General features: G+C 33.7%; 6 protein-coding genes and 1 long non-coding RNA gene across 15 annotated transcripts in view; 3 read left to right on the forward strand and 4 right to left on the reverse strand.

The window, feature by feature from the left end:
* Positions 1 to 676: 676 nt before the first annotated feature.
* On the reverse strand, positions 677 to 1950 carry LOC106627351 (uncharacterized). Its single transcript, XR_011396944.1, has 2 exons — positions 1278 to 1950; positions 677 to 1209 (listed from the first exon to the last, which is right to left on the reverse strand). It is a non-coding gene; the product is annotated as an uncharacterized lncRNA (long non-coding RNA).
* A 596-nt stretch (positions 1951 to 2546) lies between these two features.
* LOC106627421 (uncharacterized) lies at positions 2547 to 4780 on the reverse strand. The gene is made up of 2 exons (XM_014247518.3): positions 4520 to 4780; positions 2547 to 3497 (listed from the first exon to the last, which is right to left on the reverse strand). The coding sequence occupies exons 1-2, from the start codon at positions 4550 to 4552 to the stop codon at positions 2619 to 2621; spliced, it is 912 nt and encodes a 303-aa protein (XP_014102993.2). The 5' UTR covers positions 4553 to 4780; the 3' UTR covers positions 2547 to 2618.
* Positions 4781 to 6344: 1564 nt separating this feature from the next.
* Positions 6345 to 8469, forward strand: Mul1 (Mitochondrial E3 ubiquitin protein ligase 1). The gene is made up of 5 exons (XM_014247610.3): positions 6345 to 6565; positions 6639 to 6808; positions 6868 to 7281; positions 7730 to 7937; positions 8066 to 8469. Exons 1-5 carry the CDS (start codon positions 6461 to 6463, stop codon positions 8183 to 8185), a joined length of 1017 nt encoding a protein of 338 aa, XP_014103085.1. The 5' UTR covers positions 6345 to 6460; the 3' UTR covers positions 8186 to 8469.
* LOC106627474 (FGGY carbohydrate kinase domain-containing protein) lies at positions 8289 to 12166 on the reverse strand. Its single transcript, XM_014247609.3, has 7 exons — positions 11699 to 12166; positions 10270 to 10777; positions 9825 to 10203; positions 9194 to 9344; positions 9021 to 9095; positions 8723 to 8944; positions 8289 to 8636 (listed from the first exon to the last, which is right to left on the reverse strand). The coding sequence occupies exons 1-7, from the start codon at positions 11879 to 11881 to the stop codon at positions 8496 to 8498; spliced, it is 1659 nt and encodes a 552-aa protein (XP_014103084.2). The 5' UTR covers positions 11882 to 12166; the 3' UTR covers positions 8289 to 8495.
* Positions 12167 to 13326: 1160 nt separating this feature from the next.
* Positions 13327 to 14042, forward strand: Pop5 (POP5 ribonuclease P/MRP subunit). The gene is made up of 3 exons (XM_014247470.3): positions 13327 to 13442; positions 13498 to 13735; positions 13794 to 14042. Exons 1-3 carry the CDS (start codon positions 13423 to 13425, stop codon positions 13971 to 13973), a joined length of 438 nt encoding a protein of 145 aa, XP_014102945.1. The 5' UTR covers positions 13327 to 13422; the 3' UTR covers positions 13974 to 14042.
* Positions 14031 to 15834, reverse strand: Papst2 (PAPS transporter 2). The gene is made up of 3 exons (XM_014247469.3): positions 14895 to 15834; positions 14646 to 14827; positions 14031 to 14579 (listed from the first exon to the last, which is right to left on the reverse strand). Exons 1-3 carry the CDS (start codon positions 15678 to 15680, stop codon positions 14414 to 14416), a joined length of 1134 nt encoding a protein of 377 aa, XP_014102944.2. The 5' UTR covers positions 15681 to 15834; the 3' UTR covers positions 14031 to 14413.
* Positions 15835 to 16133: 299 nt separating this feature from the next.
* drpr (multiple EGF like domains draper) overlaps positions 16134 to 25141 on the forward strand; it is a 40426-nt gene continuing 31418 nt past the window's right edge. Inside the window, exons 1-2 of one of the 9 annotated variants that reach the window (XM_036364283.2) lie at positions 16134 to 16230; positions 16497 to 16798. The gene's annotated coding sequence lies outside the window, so the exon portion shown is untranslated. Of the gene's footprint in view, positions 16325 to 16496; positions 16799 to 25141 lie in introns of all 9 variants that reach the window. The other 8 variants (XM_036364281.2, XM_036364282.2, XM_014247589.3 and 5 more) reach the window with 8 other exon arrangements.

A 25141-nucleotide genomic window follows, 5' to 3' on the forward strand; every position in this document is an offset into this window, starting at 1 on the left:
TCTCTCTGCAATTGTATATGTTTTGACACCATCCAATGGGCTCACACGGAGTGCGGCTAAATATCTTATTGCCCAGCTTTTGCTAGACTAAGACTAAAATATCTCGCTGACAATCTAACCTAAACTAATTTGTACTAGGTCTGTTTTGATATGTTTATTAAATCTTGAGTTAATAGTTTACTTTGTTCTGTAATTATTTTCTAGAGAGTGATTACCTTGGCCAGACTTCAGCAATACCGTTATATAGGAACGTACTTTGGTTACTATAGCGCTTACTCATTTTTACATCGTTTAGAATTTTGATCTTTTGAACTATATGTAACATAAAAAAATTACATACTTGTAGATCTTGCTCAAAACTCTGACTTTAATAAAAATAACCAATGAGAGATCTCCAAGTATCGTCCTCTGCCTTTTGTAATCTTTTTGATGGCAGCAAATCAATGAACGATCAGGTGGCAAATGTCCTTCACACCGTTCTGTACTTTAAATGATCTACAAATGATTCGCAGGCTGACCTACGGAAGAGCAGGAACGACATGTCAAATGGATTGAATACTGGTCGAGCGAACCTCGGAAAATAATATCAAAGTTCAAAATACTGCTGGCACTGAAAAACTGGTCCTTAAATATTTTTTATTGATTAAATTAATATTAGCAAGTGTTAAGAATCATATTCGTTAAAATTCATAGATTTAGATTTTATTTGCATCCACTACAGGTACAACAAATCTGACACAAATAATATCTTCCACCAAATTATGCACAAATTTCGCCATTGAATAACAAACCTTGGGGGCATCTTAATAGCGAAGGTACTAATCTTCCACTGGTACCACTAACCTCACAGATATAGAATATACTTGCATCACCAGGCCATGCACCCATATCACCGGTAGAAGAGCAACTAAAAGCCAGATTATAGCAAGCTACGCTGGAGGCGTTTATACACCCTTGCCGATTAACCGAATACCGTTTAAAGGGGCCGCATCTATAGCGGTTATATGTACCACTACTGTAGCAATCATAAAAATTACGGCAGTCGTATGGATCGGGATAGCGACCGACCCTTCGGCATTTAAATTCGGATGTGGTGGCTAAGCCCAAACCATTAAAGATAAAACCATTGAAGCCGAAATCGCTAGAGCCATAACCTTGAGGTAAAAACCACGCCTGTGTTAAAGTAGTGGTACAAACTATAAATAAGAACTGTAAAAAGGAAACGTTTATATTTCTTAACATTTAATTGATAGTTGAATAAAAAAAAAACCACTTACCGAAATCCAAAATTTTGCGAAGGAAGTGTAAGCCATTTTGTACGATTCCAACTGTGGTGTATGCTCAAGCTAGTAACGCTCTAAACTAATTCGTAGATTTTTAGTCGCTTTTATGGCAAATTAAATTAAATGAATAATTTTATCTGAACACTTGTCGAGATTAAGAATTGTACATTTTATTGCGATTAAAAATATTAATTAATTTTTTATAACTCAGATTTTACTCGGATAAACATTGCCCGATGAGACAATTGCACAACGTTCGATATTATTCGGTTGTAAGAGAAATTATCTCTTAATACAGGGTGTCCAAAAATTAACGCAAGACTTAAATTTGCCGCCATTTATGTAGTAAGTGTTGACACCCCAACAAAAAAAACAAAAACAAAGCGACAGCTGACAGTTAGTAAAAATGAAGCATTACAACATTTCTTTATTATTGAACAATATTTCAAAAATAATGAAAGCTTGGCGCTGTTCGAAAATTTCATACAAAATATAGTCGGAAGAGTGTTTTAACTTCGTCAACTGTGAAGAAATTAATTGAAAAATTCCGGGAGACTGGATACGTTCAAAAACAAGTCGTTCAAATGACAATATCGAAGCACTGCGTGAGAGCAATGACAATCCAAGAACCTCAATTCGGCGTCGTTTACAGCGTATACTCACTAAAGATCTGTGGCTTCATGCTTACAAAATTCATTACGTTAATTTTGGGACACCCTTTATTTATGGAAACTAGAGTATAGAGAGTTGAAAGAGTACACACCAAAGTTAAAGAGAAGTTTATGATAATGCCATGAGATCAAAAAAACAAAAAAAATAGAAGTTTAGAAAATATTGGAGAAGATAGGGATGAAGATGAAGACTGCGATGATGTGGTCGCTGGAGGAGGGTCTCGGTGTAGCAAGTGTTAGAAAGGATGAGGACAAAGAAGATGACTGTGATGATGTTGGCGTCGGAGGTAGTTTCGGTGAAGGGGATGTCGGTGAGGATAGCGATTCAGTAGATGTCGGCGATGATGTTGGCATTGGAAAGAGTTTCGGTGTAGGAAATCGGGGTGAAGATCAGGTATCAGTACTTACACTCACGCCACTACGAATTACTGTCCCATCCACTGTATTCTCCAGATTTAGCACCGTTCTACCTCTTTTTATCCTCCAAACTTGAGAAAGCTACTATTCAAGGTTAGGAGACTATAATAAATGTCCCGTCCCATCCCTACATTATGTATATATAAAAATCGCCTCGCCAAAAAATTTAATACCATTTTAAGCAAATCCTCTATTTTATTTACTTTTCAAATTTTTAAAAATTCATGTGTAATACAAGTATAAAGAATTACGTACTGCATGCACCGAAGACACAAGATGCATACTGAGTACTGAAATGAGTACCCGATGGACATTTGCGTTGGCTCTGGATACCATTCACAGCCGAACAGTAATAGTAGCTAGTACAATCGTTTGGATTGGCTGATAAACCAGCCATCGAGCATCTGCCACTGGCAGGTGTCGCCGTTGACGAACTGTCAGTATCTGAACCGTTGAGCGTTACTACTGTTGTTACTGCTATGGGAGCTGTTGTCGTTGTTTCCAATTGTATGTTGCCCTGTTGACAGGCATAACCATTGAAGACCTCACCATCAGAACACCGATAAAGCGATGGATAGAGTACACGCTCATCTTGCTGCGAAAGTGCACGACAAATGTAGAAAAAATTTGGACTATTCGGCCATGCATGAGCATCACCAACTTTGTCGCATTGAAATTGCGGCAACAAACAGATGGGATCTTGCAGTGTTGCCGTACATTGACCAGTTGCCACATTGAATGCCTTGTTACCGAAACATTCTAGTGTCACCGACACGAGAGTGACGCCCGCAAAGTAACACATATGATATTTTTGACAATCATACGGATCGGGGAAAATACCCTGCGATGTGCAAGGAAAATTGCCATCCATGGCGAAGGGATGACACGGTCCGGTCGAATTGCTGCACATGCCATGACGTGAGTTGCAGTAGTAACCCTTGGCGGTGTCACAAATTTCAATGGGGATTATCATCCAACCGCTGGAGTTACGCACGCATGTCGACAACAATTCACATGATTCACAAATATTTCCGCTAGTCTGGCGACTCTCACAGGTATTCGCCTCACGTGGTTGTATCTGCGAAACAGTCAACGTGAACCATGTAGTCAACAAAAGGCTGCAGAACTGTAAAGAAGACAAAAAATATGATTAATTTTCAGTTATAAAGTGAGATAATTATTGGTTTTTGATATGTTTGTAGGGGTTTCTAAAAACTAAGAATACAACGAAAAGCTTTAACAGTTTTGTTTGTTGAAGGAGCCGGATCCAAGACCACTCTGATTTTGATGCATAATTAACAAATTAGAAAGTTTATATCTTTCCACATCGCACTCACGTTCCCTCGAAATAACTGAGAGCTTCGCCTTTGCCTTTTTCGACAAATTTTTATCAAAAATAAATGGTTTTTCCGTTGCAGTAGAACAGGATCGGAGGATCTGCAAGTTATCTAGACACAGCAGTTCTTCTAAAACTTAAAAGGGACTTGTAAAAGCCTACATACAGACCATATTTAAGCTAATTATACCCTGAACAGAGCCACGAAGCTCGTAACACCTAGAAAGAAACGTCCGAGGCCCTATACCATAAAGTATATACATAAATGAACAGCGTGATGAGCTGGATCGATCTGTAACTTTGCACAAGTCCTTTTCTCACCAAGAAGCTGCTCATTTGTCGGAGTCGGACCAATATCGAATCACTATATTATATAGCTGCCATACAAACTAATCGATCGATATCAAGTTCTTGTATTGAACTTTTTTTATTTGACACCATATCTTCACGAAATTTGGCATGGATCCATTCCGTACAATTTCCGAACAAATCGTTTAGATCGCACCACTATAGCATTTAACTACCATACCAACTTACCAATCAAAGTCAAGGTCTTTTAAAGGAACTTGAGCTTGTGAAGGGTATTTTAGGCACTGACTTTAATTACCGATCTTGGAGTTAAACTGTTACAGAACTTTGGTTCAAAAAAAATATTATATAATTATTCGAAAAAATGGTAATGGAAAACTGTATTTCAACTTTTAGAAAATTGTTCAACTACCCTCTTTTGATTTTTACATAAATTTTTTTACATATACTATATATGTACATATCTACGTATACCATATTTTCTTGCCACGTATGCATCTTACCAGTAGCACTGAATATGTACTAGAAATTCCCATAATTTCCTTTATTCAAAAGCGAAGAACTTTTATTATTTTTATATTAAAAATGTTTTTTTACAATTGCTTAGCACACACAATATTTTGCTTTTAGTTACACTAGTTACAAGCGATTAAAAACTTTTCGAACTTCTTCTCGAGATCTAAGTAATTTTTTTTTAAACGATCCTGCTGCGACGAAGTTTTTTACCACTCTGAAGCAACTTCTTGCAAGCATCACAAATAAAAGCTTGATAAAATACTTATATGCCATCTTATTCTTATTAAGAAATATATACATGTCGATATGATATAGATACATATGTACAATATATGCATGTAGATATGTATAATGACTCATTCTGTTTTTGGCTTGTTTGTTTTTGAAACGCTATCGGTAAATTCAAAGCAAAGCTGGCGTGAGAAGTTTTTAGAAAGTTGGAGTAAATATTTATATTGCCGAAATGCTTCGAGATGGCTCTAATAAAGACGCATGTACTGTAACGAATAATTACCGAAGTTCATTTAACAAAATTTCTTTTCGCTTTGCTTAGCAAATAACTGACCATTTAATAGTTTTTTAATGAAAATATGTAGGTGAAGTTACAAAAGTTGATATTTACACTAAGTAAACTTATAATATATATATATATATTTTACAAATACAAACGTTATAATAACCTATTTTGTTCTATATATGCTAGGTTTCCCTTGTAAATATGAAAATGAAGATGCCTTATATAGACCAAGGTCGCTAATTTATTAAAACAAAAAAATCATAGTAGGCCTATTGGAAAAGGAAGGTTAAATACCAAGAATGAAAAGAAGAAAAATGTTGTTCGGTCTGAGGTGAGGAAGCGGAAGAGTGGTTGAATTTTTAAGGGTTAAAAACGGCTTATTTCGATTTCCGGAAAAAAAAGATGTATGGCAAAGTTGTAGGTGATAAAAAAATCTACAATTTTCGTGTTCATACTTTTTTCACATAACCTCAAACTTTATGTAAATTAATTCAAATAACCAAGGTGTTGGATTTTTCTTTTTATCTTAAAAAACAACTATTCTATTTTCTGAAAGTTGGGGAAAGTTAGCTTCATATGTTCCAGGCATCAGATCGCCCGTAAGCTATTTATCCATTCATTTTTGTTAATTTATTTCCCTTTTCTAAAGGGTTTCACCCTACTATGATTTTTTTTTTACTTTTTACAATTGTTAAAGACTTCAGCACTGGCCTTATATGATTTTCCTCACGTATTCCGAAATACAGTTATATATTAACAGAACCAAGTAGCTACAAAATCCTTACAAGTATTACTGGTAATGACATTCGGTTTAATTTAATTATAACGCAAAACACACAATTTATTTATTTTCTCTCCGCGTTCCGAAGACATGTCTTTTACTTTTCCGCCGGTAGTACATTGTACATTGTACATGGTTCAAACTTGATATTGATATGAGTTAATTATATTAATTTACCCACAAATTAAACGTAGACACCTTTTCATCATTGTCCGAAGAAAGTTAGTAAATTTTTGGTAGAAGATTTGCACAAGCCAATAGCCGAAATATGTGGCTTTTGTTAACATTTCTGTTCAATTATCAGTAGCATTAAAATGCGTTTTTTATATAACCAACGATTTTAACACACAATGCATGCTTTACGCGAAATATAAATTGAAATATTTTAAAACGAACAAATAAGCAAAAGGAAACAATTGGCGGAAACTGAAATTTTCATTTCATTCGTTTTATTATGAAATTTGGCAGCACTTACGAAATTGACATTTTTCTGACAATTTTTCCTTTACATCATTTATCACACAATTGCAACATTCTTCTTGATTCGTATCAGTTTTTTGTCAACTTCATGTAAAAAAATGTAAATATACCTCGGAGCATCGTAAAAATCAAACAATTTCTGCAGTAATCATGGAATTCCTGCACGAATCAATTGCGCTTGGTGTTGATTTACTAATATTAGGGCTATGTGTTAAAGAATATGTCAGCTACAAGAAAAATGTGAACTGTCTCAAGGTTAGTTCAGCAGTCAACAGCTGATGGCAAGCTTCAAATTTCATACAAATTGCATGTGCTTTGTGCTTTCCAGGCTGCCCCACAACTGGCGATAGATGGTGATCTCAAGAAATATGTGGGTGCACAGAAGGACAAAAAGATACCGTATGCCGTTGTGCGCGGCACGGTCACGCCTATTGGTGTGCCTATGCGCAGCGTTATGTCGCCATCCGTAACTGGTGTTCTGCAAGTAATCAAACTGAGGTGATAACAAATATTTAGACACTATTGAACAGAAAAATTAAAAACTTTACAACTTCTAGTGAGCATCGTGTAACTCGCGGTTTTGCCGGTTTCTGGACGGAACAACGCAAACTAATACATGTGTCATCGAATGAAATGCCCTTTGAGTTGCGCAACAACGAAAGTAACGTTGAAATCATTGATGCATTAAGCGCTGCTGTTCTAGATTTAGATGTGGTGTATGACAATTATGAACCCTCTTCACTTTCGTTTTTCGATCATGTTTTCGGCTTCTTCTCCGGTGTCCGACAAAAAGGCTTGCAGACAACGGAGGAAGTGTTGCGCGATGGTAGTTTCATTACAGCAATTGGTGAACTGGAGTTGGATGGTAAAACGTTACGTTTGCAACCATCGCCGGTGGGTCCACTCTTTCTAACGACAGCTACCAAATCTACATTGATTAAGAAATTCGAAGAGGCTAAATCATCCATGCTGTAAGTATTTGTGATTCTAGTAAAAGATTTATGTTATACCCTGAACAGGGTATATTAACTTTGCCACACCCAGTTTGCAACACCCAGATGGAAACGTCGGAGACTATATAATATCTATATAAATGACCAGCGTGACGAGCTCAGTAATTTGTGCTACGTCCGCCTGTCCGCCGTCTGTCTGTCTGTATATACGCAAACGAGTCCTTCAATTTTTGAGATATCGATCTGAAATTTTGCACAAGTCTTATTCACCCTTTGAACGGATTAATTTATCGGAACCGATATCGGCATCTCTAGCATATAGCTGCAATACAAACTGAACGATCAAAATCAAGTTCTTATATAGATTAATTTTTATTTCTGAAGGGTTTTATAGCTTCGGTCTAGTCGAAGTTAACGTTTTTTCTTGTTTTGTGTAATTTTATATTTTAATTATACTTTTTTGTAGCGTTAAAATCTTTGTCTGTGGCACAATCTCAGCTATATTAATTGGTTATATAGTACGTAAGCTGTACAACAAAAAAAAGCAAGAACGTGATGAACGAAAAATCAAAGAAACTCTAGAGAAGGAGCGACGTGAGAGACGCGCACGTACACGTCCACTAAATCTTACCACTGAGCAGTTGTGTGTGGTGTGTTCAACGAATCCCAAAGAAGTGAGTGTGTCAAAAAAAAACAATTAAAATATTATACAGGACTGTCCCTTATGCTTTTTTGTTTAATTATGTTTAAATTTTTTTAAACAAAAAATTATATTGTTTATGATTTTTATATTTTTTTAAAGGTCATAATACTGCCATGTGGACATGTGTGCATATGTGAAGACTGCTCCGAGAAGATTCGTGTTACTTGCCCCGTCTGCCGTGGTAAAATTGCGACCAAAGCTGCTGCTTTTATCGCTTAATATAAAATCAAAACAAAAGTTGCTTATACTTACATACTAGTATATACACATCATAAAATCTGCATTGCATTCACCGCAATAAAGTAATAAGTAGTACATTAAGTGCGGGCACAAGCCTTCTGATGCAACAAATGTAAACAAAACTTAATTTATTTAATAATTAATTAGTTCATGGAATAGTAACAATTTATAAATTATTTGGAAGGTATTAAGGTACAAATGATGTGCGGTTAAGTATCAAAAAAAAAAAAAAATTGTACAATAAATGCATAAAAACAAAGAAATGGTTAATCTTTTATTATAACGGTTTTTAGTTTTCCATTATTTGTTTGTATTTGCGTTGATCTTCAAGCATTTGCAGAAAAACACGGTATTTGCGATTGTGATAGTCCGCAGTGGATTTTTTCGGTTTTAACAGTACACCAGTGCCGCCCATTTCCTTCGAAGTAGCCTGAAATGTCAAACATAACGTAATTGTAGTAAAAACCAGTATTAAACATAATTTCTGTTATATATATATAAAAATTCAGTATCCACCTCCAAATTTCCATAAACGTTTGCTGCACATGCGCCCAACATGGCGGCGCCGACCAATACCATTTCCTGTTCATCTGGTATCACAGCCGCTAATTGACAGATATCAGCGTGTGTTTGCACATAAACGCTATTCTTTGCTAGGCCACCACAAAACAGCATACTGCTGTAAGCCACACGTTTATATTTCTCGACGAGATTATCAATAATGTGACGGGTACCATACTATTGATAAGAATTAGCATAAAAATTGAGTTCAAGTGCTTTTTAAGGTTTATCAATAAGTAATGATGTTACTCACTGCTAATGCTTGTACAAATGCCAAATATAATAGCGCCAACGACTCCTCATCGGCGTTCATATTGAGGCCGGATATCTGAATTGTATTAAACGGCGGTAATTAATGTAATATTTTTATGTGGTGGAGGTATATAAATAATCATATTTTATTAGTACAAAGTATTTAATACTTACCATACCGCGCAAATTGGGATCCGCAATAGGCGAACGATTGCCATGAAAATCTGGCCAAACATGCAATTCTTTGGTCAAAAAGCAAATATCATCATAACCACGTGCCGAACGCATCTTCTCCAATAGATTATTTAAATATTGATATATGTGCCTAAAAAACGTACGGTATTAACTTATAATACCCTTCACATGTGCATTTCTTATAGCAATAAAAGGTAAAAAAAGTTCTTTATTTTGATTATGATCGGTCAGTTTGTATGGCAGCTATATGCTAGAGTTATACAATCTGAACAATTTCTTGTACCGTTGTCGGAGACAATAATCCATGCCAAATTTCGTGCGGTTTGAATGACAGCTTTATGCTATAGTGGTTGTTGTTGTTGTAGCAGCAGAAAACATTCCTGAAATAAATTTCATGGTCCGATATCAGCGGTGGCAACAAATTCCGACAGCGTATCAGGGAAACTAAATACCAGTTCGCGTTATACAAACGACGGACAGACAGACGTTTATATATTATATATATACTTTATACAGTCTCCGACGTTTCCTGCTGGGTGTGTTACAAACTTCGTGGCAAACTTAATATACCCTGTTTAGGATATAAAAATTGTAGGAAAAGCAAACTCACTCATTTTTGCCCAATTTCGCTTGTATGTTGGCATATTGTGTATGCGACTTTACAATGAAATCCAATAATATGCCAGCAGCGCTCTGACCACCTTCATTGAGGTAGTAATTCGGCAATATGGCACCACGGTAAGGACCCCACACACCATGTGCTAGGCAAGGCGCGCGTGTCAAGCTCATGTGACATGTAGATGTGCCGCATATAAGCGCCAATTTGCCCTGTAAATTTTCCAATGCTACTTCCAGTGGCTTATCGCTCCCTTCCAAAGCGGCACGACAACCAAACATACCTAATGCACCAGCGTGTGCGTCTATTAGCGAGGTGCCAACGATCGTGCCAGGCAAAAGCGATAGCTCTTTGGCAGCTTGAGCTGTTAAACCTGTTGTGTGTGAGTGTGAATTTGCATTATTTTAAATTCGTGGTTTTACAATCAGTTTTTATTTACCTGCTCCCACCGCCGAACCCGGCTCACAGATGTGCTGCCCTATTATTTCAAAATCATTTGCACATAAATCATCTAAACCGATCTTCTTCAAAAAATCTGCGCTCCAACGCATATTCATAGCATCGTAATTCCATTTGCAAACCACTGAACACAGCGAGCGCGTGTCAACGCCCGTGCTGCGCCATGTAAGGAAATCTGGCAGATCAAAGGCGCGCCAAACTTTACTCCATGTACTTTGTAGATTCTTTTTTAACCACAACAATTTCGGTATTTCCATTTCCAGCGACACCTGTCCGCCGACATATTGCAGCAGCTCGTGTTTGGTGGCATTAATAAGCGTGGCTTCGGCATGTGCACGATGATCCATCCACAATATGATATTCTGCTCGCTTTTGCCGGTGCGACTGACAGTGAGAGATTCACCATTTTTGCCCAATACCACCAAGGAGCAGGTGGCATCAAAAGAGATAGCTTTTATGTTTTCCTTTTTGGTGTCTTTGGTGACTTCCTAAGAAATTTTTTTCATGAATATACAATACATTTGAAAAAAAATTATTAAATACAAGAAAAAACATTAACTTTGGTTTCACCGAAGCTATAATACCCCTCACAAATACAAAAGGTTTCTTAGAAGGACTTGATTTCGATCGTTTAGTTTGTATGACAGCAATATGCTCTAGTGATTCGTTCTGAACAATTTCTTCGGATACTTTATTGTTGCCTTAGATAATGATCCGTTCCAAATTTCGTAAAGATACCTCGTCAACTGAAAAAGTTTTCCGTGCAAGCACTTGATTCCGATCGTCATGCCGATCATTACTTATATATGTATATCCGTTTCCGACGTTTCCTTCGGAGTGTTACAAACTTCGTGGCAAACATAATAGCTTTTGTTCTGTTATATATTTGGGACGTTTTAGTTAATTATTTCAGTTACTTTCTTACGTTTTACTCTTGATGATTTTTTTTTTAAACCTATTGCTTAATTTTTAATAACATTATAATTTATGTTATATTTTATTTATATAGTGCATTTTATTTTATTATTACACTTTTAAATTGTCAACAAATCCCACGAATGCAACATTTTCTCTACTGAATTTGTAAACAATTGTTTATGACGTCCTATAATCACTTTAATCACTTAAAGGTTATGCACGAAGGTTAAACTCATTCTTTATCGGCAAAACAATATTATTGGTGTAACACTAATGTATCTTATTTCAAAAAAGTTGAAAAAATGCCTTCCGCGTTTAATCTTGTGTTTAAAAATTCAAATGTTAACGGCATCCTGTTTAAATAACTAATTAGAGGATTTTCCAATAGTTAATCAATCTTAAATTTTCTTTTTTAGCTGTGTTCGTATGTGTTAAAACCTAACTTATATATTTTCATTTTTTGCTGCAAACATCGTTCAATTTCGTCTCACCTTCACACAATGACACACTGCACTCCAAATATCCTCGGATGATTGTTCATAATAATCGCGTTCGGGATTCCAAGTGTTTATTGGTTTCACACACTGCCTCAACACCTTTCCCTTCAAATCGACCAGTGCAGCACGGGCACTGCCAGTGCCTATATCAACACCCACAAAGAACGTTTCGGTCATGGCGAGCTAAGTACTAAACCGGTACAAGTTTTTTTTTGAACCGGTACAATTTTTACTAATAATTTCCGTCGGTTATACACCACTAAACTCCGCGACTGGCGTCAGCAATCTGAAACTGTTGAGTACTTCTAGCTTTCGATTGACCTGCTGCTACACGCCTCTTGTCGTGTTGTAGTTTTTTTTTTTATTTTGGCATTATCAATCAAAAAATTTGCGACAAAATACTAAAGCTAAAACATATTGATAAAAGAGATCGACTAACTAGTTCGTAATGTTTATTATCGCAGACTAGCTAATGTATTGGGTTTTGTTTCTATATTTCGACTTGAAAGAGAATACTTCAGAATTTGCCACAGTCTAATGTTTTCTCCGTAAGTATTCACAGAGCTCAAAGTGTATTCGAACGAAATGCAGGTGGCACCTGCTCTATGTAGGTAAAAAAGAAGTGTAGACAAGAGCGTAAATAAATTGAAAATATTAGTTAATCACACTTTGAGCTCATAAATTGCTCTCCAAGCTAGTGCTGTGGACGTATGTACAAGTATTTAAATGTGCACAGCTTTGCTAATCTAATGCAACGTAAGAGTCTAATTACAATAATTCCGGACATATGTACATATGTATATAGCTATGTTCTCTGGCATGTCTACAAAACGTTAGAGCTTTTATTTGAATATATGAAATATAAATGCAGTTTCCATTCCATGAGAATCCTAGATGTTATAGATAAAAGAAATTAACGGTCGTAATTTCAAATAATGCGGTACACGTCAATTTTCAAACTTAACAGTAAACCTTGCGCGAAAACTTTACAGCATCTTTGTTGTTGTTGTAGCGGCAGAAAACATCCCTAAAGTAATTTGGAGGAATGCTGCCGGGTTGCCAGTTCTTTGCCGGATAAAATCCGGATCCGTTCCTGTAACATAGCAGTCTTAATTGCCGCTTGGCTGTCCACTAGAAGAATTTTGGACTGGCGGGTTACAGCAGAATATGTATATAAATATAATAATAAGCTGAGTCGATTTAGCAATGTCCGTCTGTCTGTCTATTTATACGCGAACAAGTCTCTCAATTTTTGAGATATCGATCTGAAAATTTGCACACGTCCGTTTCACCCCAAGAAGCTACTTATTTCTCGAAACCGTCGATGTCAAACCACTATAGCATATAGCTGCCATACAAACTGAACGCTTAACATCATGTTCTTATTGAGAACATTCCTTTTATTTGATATGATATCGTCAAATAAAAATTTGGCACTTATTTTTTTCAAGGCAACGCTACAATCTCCGAAAAAAATCAGATCGTAACCATAAAGTTCAAATCGAATTAAGTACTTGTATGGAAACTTTGTTGTTTGTGAAGGGCATTCTTTCTTCGGTGCAACTGAAGTACACATTTATTTTTTGGTTTAAGTCAAATTTTAGTTTGTCGCAAGATTCTTGTAATTTCAGATCTGGCAACTACCATTATTTAACTACGAACAGCTGATTTATGTTTATATTCGAAAATCAACAAATAAACGTGATTTTCCAACAAAAATGGTGCGGATTAAAAATCGGTAAATAATTAATGAATTCCCCTATAAACACATGTAAATAATAAGCAATTTTCAGTTATGTAGTTGTCAGGATAGTGCCGGAAAAAACGGCGAATATATTAAAAATTGACGATGCCGTTCTAGCTAAATGTGTGCTGCGCAACGTAAAAAAGTACTACGGCGACTATGGACTGGGGATTGTGGAGCATGGTTTTCGCGTGAAATACTGTAATGAACGCACAAAAATAGCAATAATTAGATGCCTACATCGCTCACATCGTACGTTGACGAGTACGTTGCCGTTGATAACTATGGTGAGTACAAGGGCATAAGTGGCACAAAAAGAATATAAAAATTTGTCCAAATACGTAGATTGGCGATGTGCGAGCAAAATTTCATACACTCTACGTCGGTGCTACTATAATACATTGCAACAAATTCATAATCAATCACCAGCAAAGATTTTTGGACGAAATGGTGGGTCAAATCGCGTCGGCAAAAGAACGCAAGGACTTCATTAAACGTGTTATGGAATTTGATCTAGAGCAGTAGCAACGCTGATTGCACTTCAATCGCACTTTAAATTTTATCATAGAATAAATATATGTATTTAATTTGTAAGGATTTTTGTTTTTATTTACACCCATTATAGACTACAAGTATAAGAAAAATAGTACATTCATACATAATTATGTGAAATATCAACTAAATAAAGCATAATAAGGTGCTTATTGATTGCTAGTACATACATGTGTATATGTATGAAAAATTTATATTTTAATAAATTTCATATATAACTATTATTTTAATTATTTATTATTATTTTACATTACTCACTACGGGCTAAAATCAAAACTACAGCTAAAAAGTGGTTGTTGTCAGATCAAACTACTTGCAATTATTACACTAATTTTGGTATCGTAATAGTAACAAACATTTACAAATTTACTTATTGTACCTTTAAATGTACAAGATATAGAAATTTCACACGTTTAAACTTCTACTAAGAACTTGCGACTTGTAGATCGCTCCCAACCTCGGAAAGCGTTAAGCGCATATTTCAACTTTTGTTGAAAATCGCGCATAGTTATTTTGTGATTTTTGCTGTACACATTCAAATATATGCCCAATACCACTATTATACCCGACCACAGGTATCTGCAAGAAGAAAATGATTTTTTAAGTAAAATGTATATTCTGACACCTTTGTATTTTATAACTTACTGCCATGTAAATGGTTTGCTGAAGAAAGCAAACGATAATGCAATCGTTACCGCTTTTCTTGCTGTCGTCACGGTTGCAGCTACAGGTGCGCCACTGCTTCGCACTAAAGCCAATACAAACTGTATGCCAAGGTAACCGGATAAACTGAAAAAGAAGCCATAGCCAAAAGTTTCCAAAATGTGCTAGAATACAAAAGAGAATAAAATATATTTATTTTATTTAAAAAAAAAATAATAATCTAAAACTTACTTCAAGACAGAAAGCGAAACCGCTGAAAAAATTACCGGTTACCATCAGTATAACCAATAGGTAAATAAATCCTAATCCATAAGAATAAAGCACAACTTCACTGCTGGATGCATGATGTTCCCGCATTGCCTTTTCCTGTACATTTCCAATAGCTGCATCACAAAGCAGTGCCGCTGATATCATTGCGACGCCGGTGAGATCGAAATTCGGAGAGACCTGCGAATCGGCTAGCGTAAACCAGGCCAGACCAATGCACATGGCGAACGCGGCAGCAAAATCAAGTGGCCCATAACGCTTTCCTTGTATCAAAATACTGCCCACCAACACTGGTATCAATTTGCAACATTTAAATATCACCTGTGTGGGATAGTTAAGATAGCCCAGACTAGAATTAGACAGCCCCATGGTGCCGAGCGTTAGTGCGGCAAGTAGAAAATAAGTACGCATTGGTATACGACGCTCTGATGTCTCAACACTACCTCCTGGTAGTAGCTGAGCTCTACGTCTAGTTTCTAAATCACGTTCAATTACACCGAAACAAATGTAATATCCGAATTGTACAAGTGTGAGAAACCATCCATATGGTTTAAAACCTTCAACCGTAAAAATTAGTTCCTGCAGATACCCATATATAAGATATAGCACAAAAACACCTGCACAGCTCAAAAGGAATTGAGTGGTGCGATTGTAGTTGGTAAGATCAAAACAAAGAATCCGCAATTCAGTTGGATTATCAGAATCCGTTGAGGTTTTGCTTCCGTTGCTATTCACTTTAACGGTCGCCATTTCTAATCTACTCTATGTTTTTCGAAATATTTTTTATTAACGCACTTTTCATCACCGGCAAATTGTTTGCTTAAACTTTTTATCTGAAAATGAATTCTAGGCAAAATCTTTGTTTACCTATCAACCGCCACATTTACATTCTTTCTAACTTCGAAATTCGATGATTCAAGATGTTCTACTAAGGGCTGTATACACGAAGATCCCAAATGTGTTGTGGCGATGTGATGGGTTCGAGTTTTTGTGAATTGCTATGTAAAATTGTTAAAATATTTTTTTTTTTGAAATAGTTATTATAAGTAAAAAAGTACCAACTCATCTTCGAAAGAAATTTCTTTAATATGTTAAATCAATCATCGTAAGTAATTAATAACTAAGCCTTAACAGAAAATAATATGGCAACCTCAATGAAAATGCGGAAAGAAAAACAAAGATTAAATTGACAGTGATGTCAAATGAAACAAATACATTTTCAGTTTATTCTTTGATCGGCCGAGTGAATGTGGTTTAATTTTTCGCACATTTCAAAAGTTATCAAATATAGTATATAGATGTGAGTAATTGATTTCAGTTTGAGTGCGTGAAGTAAAATGACTATGCTTGTAGTTGTGCAAAAACATCGGTAAAATAAATTTAATCTATAAAAGGTTGGTCGCTTCGTTTGTCCAAATTTTATTAATTAATTGCGCATTGCGTAGTGATTTGTGATTTTAATGTTAATAAATTAATTAATATTGCTAATAACTAAAATGTGTTGTGAAAAAATATATTGTTATAATACGATTTAATTGGGATGGTTTCTGTTTATTACTTTTCTAGTTGGAATTTTATTAATCAAATATAAAACCTGTGGAAAACCGGTTTAGTGTCTGCTGCATAGCATTGTTTGCTTTTTTACTGCTGGAAAAAATCTGCAATGATGCTGTAATATACAAAAATAACGCGAAATTACTAATAAGTCAATAAAAGATTGGTGAAAAGTGTTAAGAGTATGCAAAGAGAAAGCAAATCTCTAAAAGTAAACTAAATATTTAAATAACAAAGGCATTTTTATATAAACAATTAAACCATTGCTAAGTGAATATAAAATTTACATATTATGCATGTGGTATGCAGTGACGGTAAGTGTCTTGTTTATGCCAATAAGTAGTTACTTATCCCAGTTAAAACGAAAAATATTGATGATCATATAAATATTTGCAATTTTTAGTTGCCTTCTTCAACCACGAATAACAATCAAGTCATTTGTTTCGAAAATAGTTATCTGCTTCTCCACACTTTACGCTTTAGGTAATTGCTCTAAACCAGTTAATTAAAAAATCGCTTTCGCCATTCCACTTCTTTTTCATTCGTTTAACAAAGTATTTTCTCCATTTTGTTTATTCTTTTTATTCTGCTTGGATTTCTTTAGTTAGTGTTTTTCTTTCCTTTTATTTTTTTTAAATTACTGTGTACATGTGTGTAGGTCTTGATCGAATACAAGTGGTTTAATGCATTTGTTTGTATGTGTGTTCTATATCTTTTGGCTTTCGCTTAGAAGCACGACTGAAAGATACTTCTACACATATGCAAGTACATTGCATATGTATGTAAGTATGTACATATATATTATTTAATGACCTTAAAATAGGGCGAATATTTAACAAGACAGAGGCGCGATTAAAGTGAGGGTGGGTAAATGACTATATACAATATATTATGTGTTTATCTATCATTTAGCATTCTATGTTATGCTGCTGTCAAAACTAAGCCCATAAGAACGAAAAAAGTTAAATTTTCCTCCGATTAGAAGATTAGTTTGTGTGTGCTTTTTTGTGTAAAGTGTTGAATTAACTAAAGCGATGTTTTTGATGGTTTGTTTAGAAAAATGTTTAGTTATTTGTGAATACGTGAAAAAACTGAACAAAGTACAAGTAGTCGGCTAAAATGTTTTTCTGATTCGGCATATAAGGCTATTCAAAGTTGTACAGGTTATAATCCATTACTTTTTGAAACTTAGTTAATATCATTACTTCATCACATAATAACTGTCAAAAAATCATAATTATTATAAATTTTCTTTAAAAATCATAATCCTAGAGAAATTTGTGTTTCTCTTGTTTCACATACAAACAAAAATCCAACGCAATAAATTCTTCAATAAAGATGCTGTATGTAGTAGGTACAAGTTGGTACGTGCACAGTATGTTCATATGTATATTAAATAAACAAACACCCCTCCTAAACCGCCCATGCGTCCGCTGATTTCAATTGATTGTGTCTGCCCGCATAGCTTTTATTGAAAAGAACATTTCCATCGGGCGTTTGGGGAGGAGTGTTCAAATGCTTGCGGCATTGAGAAGAGAAGGACGCATGTTCACACATATGGACAGACTTATGCATAGAAAATGAAATGCATTCAAACTGGAAATACTAGTTTATCATTTAAGCGCAATGTTGCAGTCGGCAGTTCGTCTGCTACATGACTCTGACTTTCAAGCGTGGCTGCAAAAAACGTCTGCAACAGTGAGTGAGTGCCAATGCTTACTTCCTTGAAACAATTTTATTTACTAGATACTTGTGTTCATTTACTAATGATAATGGAAGCTGCAGTGAAGTGCATGCAGTATATGCTGTGGAATTAAGTTACACATTATTGTTATTGTTTGGTATATACAGTTGTGTGCAAAATAGTGGTAGAGGTATTTTGTATTATTTAGGTGTAGTTTGTAGAGTTATATTATAACAACTTTAGGGCTAAACTCTAATTTTAGTAAACTTAAAAACCTATCGATCAAAAATTTTGCACATGTTCTTGTCTCTCTAAAAAGCTGCTCATTTGTCGGAACCGCCGATATTGGATCACTATAGCATATAGCTGGTATACAAACTGAACGATACAAATCATGTCCTTGTATGAACAACTTTACGAGATATCTCTTTGAAATTTGATATGGATTATTATACGAAGTAACGGTACAATCTCCGAAAAAAAAGTTCAGATCGGACTACTATAGCATATAGCTGGCATACAAACTGATCGTTCAAAATCCAGGCTCTGTATGAAAAACTTTTGTATTTGATGAGATATCTCTTTGAAATTTGATATGGATTATTATACGAAGTAACGGTACAATCTCCGAAAAAAAAGTTCAGATCGGACTACTATAGCATATAGCTGGCATACAAACTGATCGTTCAAAATCCAGTCTCTGTATGAAAAACTTTTGTGTTTGACGAGATATCTCTTTGAAATTTGATATGGGTTATTATGCGAGGTAACAGTACAATATCTGAAAAAATGGTTCAGATCGGACCACTATAGCATATAGCTGCCATACAAGAGGATTGATCAAAATCAAAATGAAGATATTTTTATACCCTTTCATGCTATAAAAAATGCACTTGTGAAGGGTATTATAGCTTCAGTGCAGCTGAAGTTAACGTATATTCTTGTTTTAGTTAAAATTAAGTAAAAGTATTCAATTATCGTAAAACTTCTAGTTGCCTTTTTTGCATGGCAATTCAAGTCTGGTTGCCATGTGTACCAGCTCTCTTATACACAGTGTTTAGAACAAGTGCATCGCTGGAAAAGTGCATTGTGCCTGATTTATAATAATATATAGGCTGCTAGTGTTCACCTAAACTTTGAAATTGTGCGAATAAATGGCAATAAGGCAAAGTTTTTTGCTGACGCCGCGAAATACAATGCAAATTACATGCAATGGAACTATGTGATTACATACGTACATACCTATGTATTGTATATACGGTATACATAAGCGCTTATGCGTTGTTATATTCATTTGCGTATTTCTCAGAATATATAGAAAGCTTTGCTCTACATGAAACTGACACTTTCGAGAATCCTGACATTGAGAAGAATTAATATACACTTTTCTGTTTAGAAGAACGGCAGCGTGGCGGCGAGTGCATAGAATTCAATATGTATGTATGTATGTAGTATTATGTATGTACATACATATATGTATATGCAATAGTGCATTTGAAATGCTTTTAAAGTCTAAATTCATTTATAGAATTGCTAATAATAAATTTAGTCACACTAAATGCGCGTAAATATATTTTTTTATTTTTTTTTTTCAATTTCACATATGAAAGCAAACTTAAACTTATTTCAAATTCGCATTCGATTTTTTTTATATGTATTAAGAACCCTGCCGTCACACTTCAGTATGTGGTTAGAAAAAAACTTTTTTTTAATAACCGCAATCGGCGTAAGATTTGCGGTGACGTCAATAACTTAAATATTTATATCACAATCATGTTTAGTAGTATTATTTTTTCATTAATGTAAGACTTTTTTTGTTAGAATTTTTTATTTAAATATAGAAATAATAAGAAAACGATTTAAGAGTTAAAGAATGGCTCGTTTAAAATGTTATGACGTCATCAGTCACTTTGCTATTTGTAAATCATGTCATTGTGAACCTTACAATTGGGTTGGAGCATTTATTTGTCATATATTTTTACATAAAATTATATATTTTACATAAAATTGATTGTAGTTTCTTGAATCATCTTTTTCACAGTGTATAATCCCCAAACACACTATACACCATCTGATCAAATTTCACCCGGACTGACCCATTTAAACCGCGCGCGCAAGCCGAATCAATAAATTTTGTTTTCCAAAAAACAATAGCATTTTTTGAATAAATTTACACTTACCAATATCTTAAAAAATATAAATTACTATGAAAAATCGTATCCCTTCGATCATTACCTGACAAATATATCTAAGAAAGTCACGTGAAAAATTGAAGCCGATCGGTACACTCGTTTCGGAGATATTGCACCGTCTAACAAAACAGCGGTTCGAGAAAAACTTACTCTAAGTTAGAACATTCTCATAAAAACGCCTATTTCTCCGAAACTATTTTCCGCATTAATTGTAAAATCTCTGAGAATATTCTCAAATATACTAGGTATGGCATATTCATCTAAAATATATGTATAAAAAACAACGCAAGTTAACCAAAAATATTTAGGAATGCTTTTATGAAAACCTGCTTTTCATACATAGGAACTATACTAATGGCAAGATAATATAGGGTGTCCGTCTTGTTGAAACTACCAGTTTTGCATTATGCGCCTAATTGTAGGCAAGCAGTTTAATTTTTTTTGTCGGTACTATATTAAAGTGTTTATAAAAAATTGATGTTGAAGTTCTTATCAATATAAAATATTGAAAAATAAAGAAACAGTGCTTGAAAGTAGTCGTGTTGGCATCTCAGAGATAGCAGATCTCAACATCCTTTTGGTTAATGTGTTTGGGTTATCTTGAAGGCGATAATAAAGATTTGTATTTAAATACGTGAAAATTATTTTTTTTTCTTAATCCGGGTTATATTTGATCAGATGATATTGCCCATATTTTGCTACCAAAATTTTAAAACTCTAACCATAAATAGTTCAGCAAACTTGGAAAATCCAGCTATTCGCAGATGTTTACATAAATGTCAAGCACTCACCCAAGCGCACAATAATGTTGCATGTGCTTGACATATGTTTATTTAGAGATGTTTTTGACATTAGAAGTGCATGGGAAGATCCACAGCAGGCAGTTCTGTTTGGGAAGGTCTGCTGGAATGTTTTGTGCAAAATGACTTTTTCGCTTTAAATCGCACCATACATTTTCATATTTGAGAATTTGTATTTGTTAATATACGTATGTATATACTTATAAATACATATGCATATACATAGGTATGTATGTAAGTAGTATTTAATACTCATCAACCCGTGACAATGGCACGTTACTCTTTCGTGACTACTTTCGTGCAAATATCCGTCTGTTATCGTTCTTTGTTGCAATAATAATTACACGGTTGTTGTTGTCATGCTCCGCTTTATTTTCAAATCTTTATTTTCATAACAAAAGCTTGTGATTACCAACTAAAAGCGCAGCGGAGAACTTGAATCAGCACCTTCTCATTTTCTCATTTTACTGATGCCATTCAGCGCGTATATCTGTTGGTTCATTTGTAGGTGTACATATTTACATGTGTATGTATTGTATATGTTAATATATGTATTTGGATATGACTCGGCATATTCACTACAAATGATAACATTTGTGTACATATGTACGTATGTACATGTGCATGTGGTAAACAAGCAGATTAATGTGACAATCAGACTCACTGTGGCGTCTCATTATCTGTTTATCCTGCGGGCATTCACTTGCAGTCTGTACAAATGAACATGCAGAGGTGCTTTCCAAAGTGAATGGAATTTATAAAGATAAATGTTAAGCAAGACAATTACTCGTACCCAAAAGTGATAAAAGTTATAAAAACAAAAAAAATTAAAACAAAACAAAAAATAAATAAAAAATAAATTACAAATACAAAGTAAGAAAAAAAATAGTTTAAACTGAAAAAAAATCTAAAAACTAAAAATAAAAATTAAAAAAAATTAAAAAAATAAAAATTAAAATTAAAAAAATAAAAATTAAAATTAAAAAAATAAAAATTAAAAAAAACAAAAATAAAAAAAATTAAAAGAATAAAAAGAATAAAAATTAAAAAAATAAAAATAAAAAAAATTAAAAAACTAAAAATTAAAAAGTTCTAAATAAAACAAAAAAAATTTATAAAAATACATATTTTGATTAAAAATACTACAGAAATTATAATGTACAGATACATACATCTACTATTTTTTTTAAGTGTTGAAAATTATTTGATATCCAATATTCCATTCTAAAATTTCAAAATTGTTTTCTATTAAATCTTTCCAATATTAGAAATTTCATTAAAACAAACACACATATTTTGCTATAATTCGCAATTTATGGCTTAAGAAAACAAGTTTATGATTTCTTTATTAAAATATTTTATATATTTTATATATATATATTATTATTTTTCAGTATTCGCCTTTTTGTTAGCAAGTATATATGTGCATATGTATGTATATAATATAAGTACCGTATTGTAGCGTATACAAAAAAAAATGTATGGAAAGGATAGATGTCAAAATAGACATACAAATATATAGAAAAAATATATAATATGTTTTTTACAACTATCCGAGTTTTTTCATAGTAAACTTAAATAATAATATAATAATAAACCAAAAAATATCAAAAAATCCAAAATAAAACGTGTTAATCAAATTAAAGAAATCTGATCTAAAAATTTGTTCCATTTAATTTAAAAAAAAAAAAAAACATTTTATGTATTAATGTACATACATACTTTAATATTCGGCGATTTGTTTTTGAAAATTTTGGATTTCGTTTTTGCCGCAGCTAATCTCCAGAAGAACCTCCAGAAAATTTGTCTGTCAGTAAAAACGATTTTTCTGCTTAAAATTATCTAAATTCCAAAACCCAACAAAATTTATTATTATGTCTAGATGAATGCAGGTATTGATCGAAGAACTACTCAAAGTTTTAATTTTTCATAAAATAGCGGCTGTGAAAAGACAAAATCGTTCTTTGTGAAAAAATTTACAATTCACTGTGGCTTAAAAAATGTAAATTATTACCAATACATATCTTATTCCTTCGATCGCTTCTTGACAAATATATCTAAGAAAATCACGTGAAACATGAGTTGTAAAATTCTTGCAAATACGTTCAGATTTTCGAAACTATAACGGATCAACTTCAAATTCTCGGCGAATACTCACAAATATATGTATGGTATCACATATATTTATAGTAGAAAAAAAAAAACGAGATTTTTTAAAATTCACAGCTGGAGGTTTAAGCAAAATAATTTAGGTATGGTTTTGCTGAATTTTTAAAATTTTTTTTACTATCAGTTCTATTGCTATCAGCACAACACTGGGTGTACATTTTGGTCAAACTACTAATTTTGCATTATGCGCCCAATTGTAGGCAAGAAGTTTAAGATTTTTCGGAACAGTACTGCAGTGTTTACAGACAATGAATGTTGAAGTACTTAATCAATGCTATAAAAAGTGAATTAAAAATATTTTTTTAAAAACATTCGAGCTTTTGCATGTATTTTACTAAGTTAACAAATACTTTTTCTCTGAAATGTGCCTTTTATTTACATCTTTATATGCTTATATATGTATGTGTATATGTATATGCATATGTATGTATATTAATATTAAATTTATCAGTCATTAAGAACTGCAACCTGACACCGCCGGCGCACTAATCTACTCAGACTCGCCCTGCATTGTGCTTATTTGTATTTACATACATATGTATGTATGTATGTATGTATTTATTTATTTCTTTGTTGTGTATATTTGTATAGATAAAATATGTCTTTTTAATCCATCATTTCATTGGCTACTTTCTGTAAGCGTTTTGTCACTACTCCCGCTGCTGACAATTTTTTATGTTTACAAGAATTTATTACACTTTGACTGTCTTTCCTGTCGCACAGTGTGTTGAGATAAGCGAAAGTAGTGTAAATAAATAAATAGCATACCAATGGTATGATATAATCATTGAGTTAGAGTTGACAAAGGTTTTAAAAGGCTTGCACTTAGGTAATGTTGTACAAAAATAGAATTATGACTTTTATTCATATATTTGTTTATTTCGAGCAACAACAAGTAAATGTAAACGAGAAAACTGATTCTGTACCATAAAAATGTTTACAAGCACAGACAAAAACATCTTTAAACCAATTTTGCTTTAAAAAAAGTTAAGGTTAAAGCTCGCATCTTAAGCAGTAACTCATCTTAATTCTTAAGTTTAAATTACGGTTTACGGAAAAGTTCCAATGTTCGTTGTTCGAACCGCATCGATCTACTAGCTACATATACACAAGAGTTTGGGATAGTTTTGTCGATTAGGCTGTAAGAAGCTGATAGAAACTTTTTCTTACATCTCGGGTAGCGCTCTCTGATTATAAACATATGATTTAACGAATAGCTAACTTGTAGTTAATGGTTAGTGGCCATATGATGAGTTGAATCAGCCGTTTGGTATGGTTAAGATTATTAACAGCATATATTACCTAAATAATGTCTGAATTAAAAAAATCGATTATTATGGATATATGTATATCGAATGTACATGCATATATTTGAGAATATTCTCCGCAAACTTGAAGTTTACCCGATAATAAGTTTCGAAGTTATAAGCGTATTTGTACGAACGTTTTAACTTTGTGTAATCGGTTCCTACAACTTTAAATGCGTTTTTCTCGAAGCACTGTTTTTCGAATCGGTGGGGAAAATTTTTCCGAAACGGCGGAACCTGTCAGCTTGTTTACAGGAACGACTTTAGATGTAATTGTTAAGTAATGATTGAAAGAGTGAGATTTTCTTTAACAATTTCAAGTGTAAATTTTTTATCACAAACAACAACTTTTTTGGGAAATCGCCATTTTGTCAAAAATCAAAATTTTGACTAGTCCTTCGATTATTACGCGTATTAATTTATTGAAATCAAAAATTTTATCGAGTTTTGGATTTGAGATTATTGTAAGCAGAAAAGTCTTGCTCATCACCACACACTTTTTTGA

The sequence above is a fragment of the Bactrocera oleae genome, chromosome 6 (genome assembly GCF_042242935.1).
Source record: "Bactrocera oleae isolate idBacOlea1 chromosome 6, idBacOlea1, whole genome shotgun sequence".
NCBI lineage: Eukaryota > Metazoa > Arthropoda > Insecta > Diptera > Tephritidae > Bactrocera > Bactrocera oleae.

What these genes read in the sequence shown, in the direction of transcription:
- LOC106627421 (XM_014247518.3), bottom strand. Translation starts at nt 4,552, where the DNA reads ATGGGAATTTCTAGTACATATTCAGTGCTACTG. An exon ending in GTACATATTCAGTGCTACTG is followed by an intron (nt 3,498 to 4,519) that starts GTAAGATGCATA and finishes TCTTCTTTACAG; the next exon opens with TTCTGCAGCCTTTTGTTGAC.
- Papst2 (XM_014247469.3), bottom strand. Translation starts at nt 15,680, where the DNA reads ATGGCGACCGTTAAAGTGAATAGCAACGGAAGCAAAACCTCAACGGAT. An exon ending in GTTTCGCTTTCTGTCTTGAA is followed by an intron (nt 14,828 to 14,894) that starts GTAAGTTTTAGA and finishes TTTGTATTCTAG; the next exon opens with CACATTTTGGAAACTTTTGG. An exon ending in AGCAAACCATTTACATGGCA is followed by an intron (nt 14,580 to 14,645) that starts GTAAGTTATAAA and finishes TTCTTCTTGCAG; the next exon opens with ATACCTGTGGTCGGGTATAA.
- LOC106627474 (XM_014247609.3), bottom strand. Translation starts at nt 11,881, where the DNA reads ATGACCGAAACGTTCTTTGTGGGTGTTGATATAGGCACTGGCAGTGCC. An exon ending in ATCCCAATTTGCGCGGTATG is followed by an intron (nt 9,096 to 9,193) that starts GTAAGTATTAAA and finishes AATACAATTCAG; the next exon opens with ATATCCGGCCTCAATATGAA. An exon ending in ACGTTTATGGAAATTTGGAG is followed by an intron (nt 8,637 to 8,722) that starts GTGGATACTGAA and finishes TTGACATTTCAG; the next exon opens with GCTACTTCGAAGGAAATGGG.
- Pop5 (XM_014247470.3), top strand. Translation starts at nt 13,423, where the DNA reads ATGGTGCGGATTAAAAATCG. An exon ending in ATGGTGCGGATTAAAAATCG is followed by an intron (nt 13,443 to 13,497) that starts GTAAATAATTAA and finishes AGCAATTTTCAG; the next exon opens with TTATGTAGTTGTCAGGATAG. An exon ending in CGTTGCCGTTGATAACTATG is followed by an intron (nt 13,736 to 13,793) that starts GTGAGTACAAGG and finishes CCAAATACGTAG; the next exon opens with ATTGGCGATGTGCGAGCAAA.
- Mul1 (XM_014247610.3), top strand. Translation starts at nt 6,461, where the DNA reads ATGGAATTCCTGCACGAATCAATTGCGCTTGGTGTTGATTTACTAATA. An exon ending in AAAATGTGAACTGTCTCAAG is followed by an intron (nt 6,566 to 6,638) that starts GTTAGTTCAGCA and finishes TGTGCTTTCCAG; the next exon opens with GCTGCCCCACAACTGGCGAT. An exon ending in CTGCAAGTAATCAAACTGAG is followed by an intron (nt 6,809 to 6,867) that starts GTGATAACAAAT and finishes TACAACTTCTAG; the next exon opens with TGAGCATCGTGTAACTCGCG.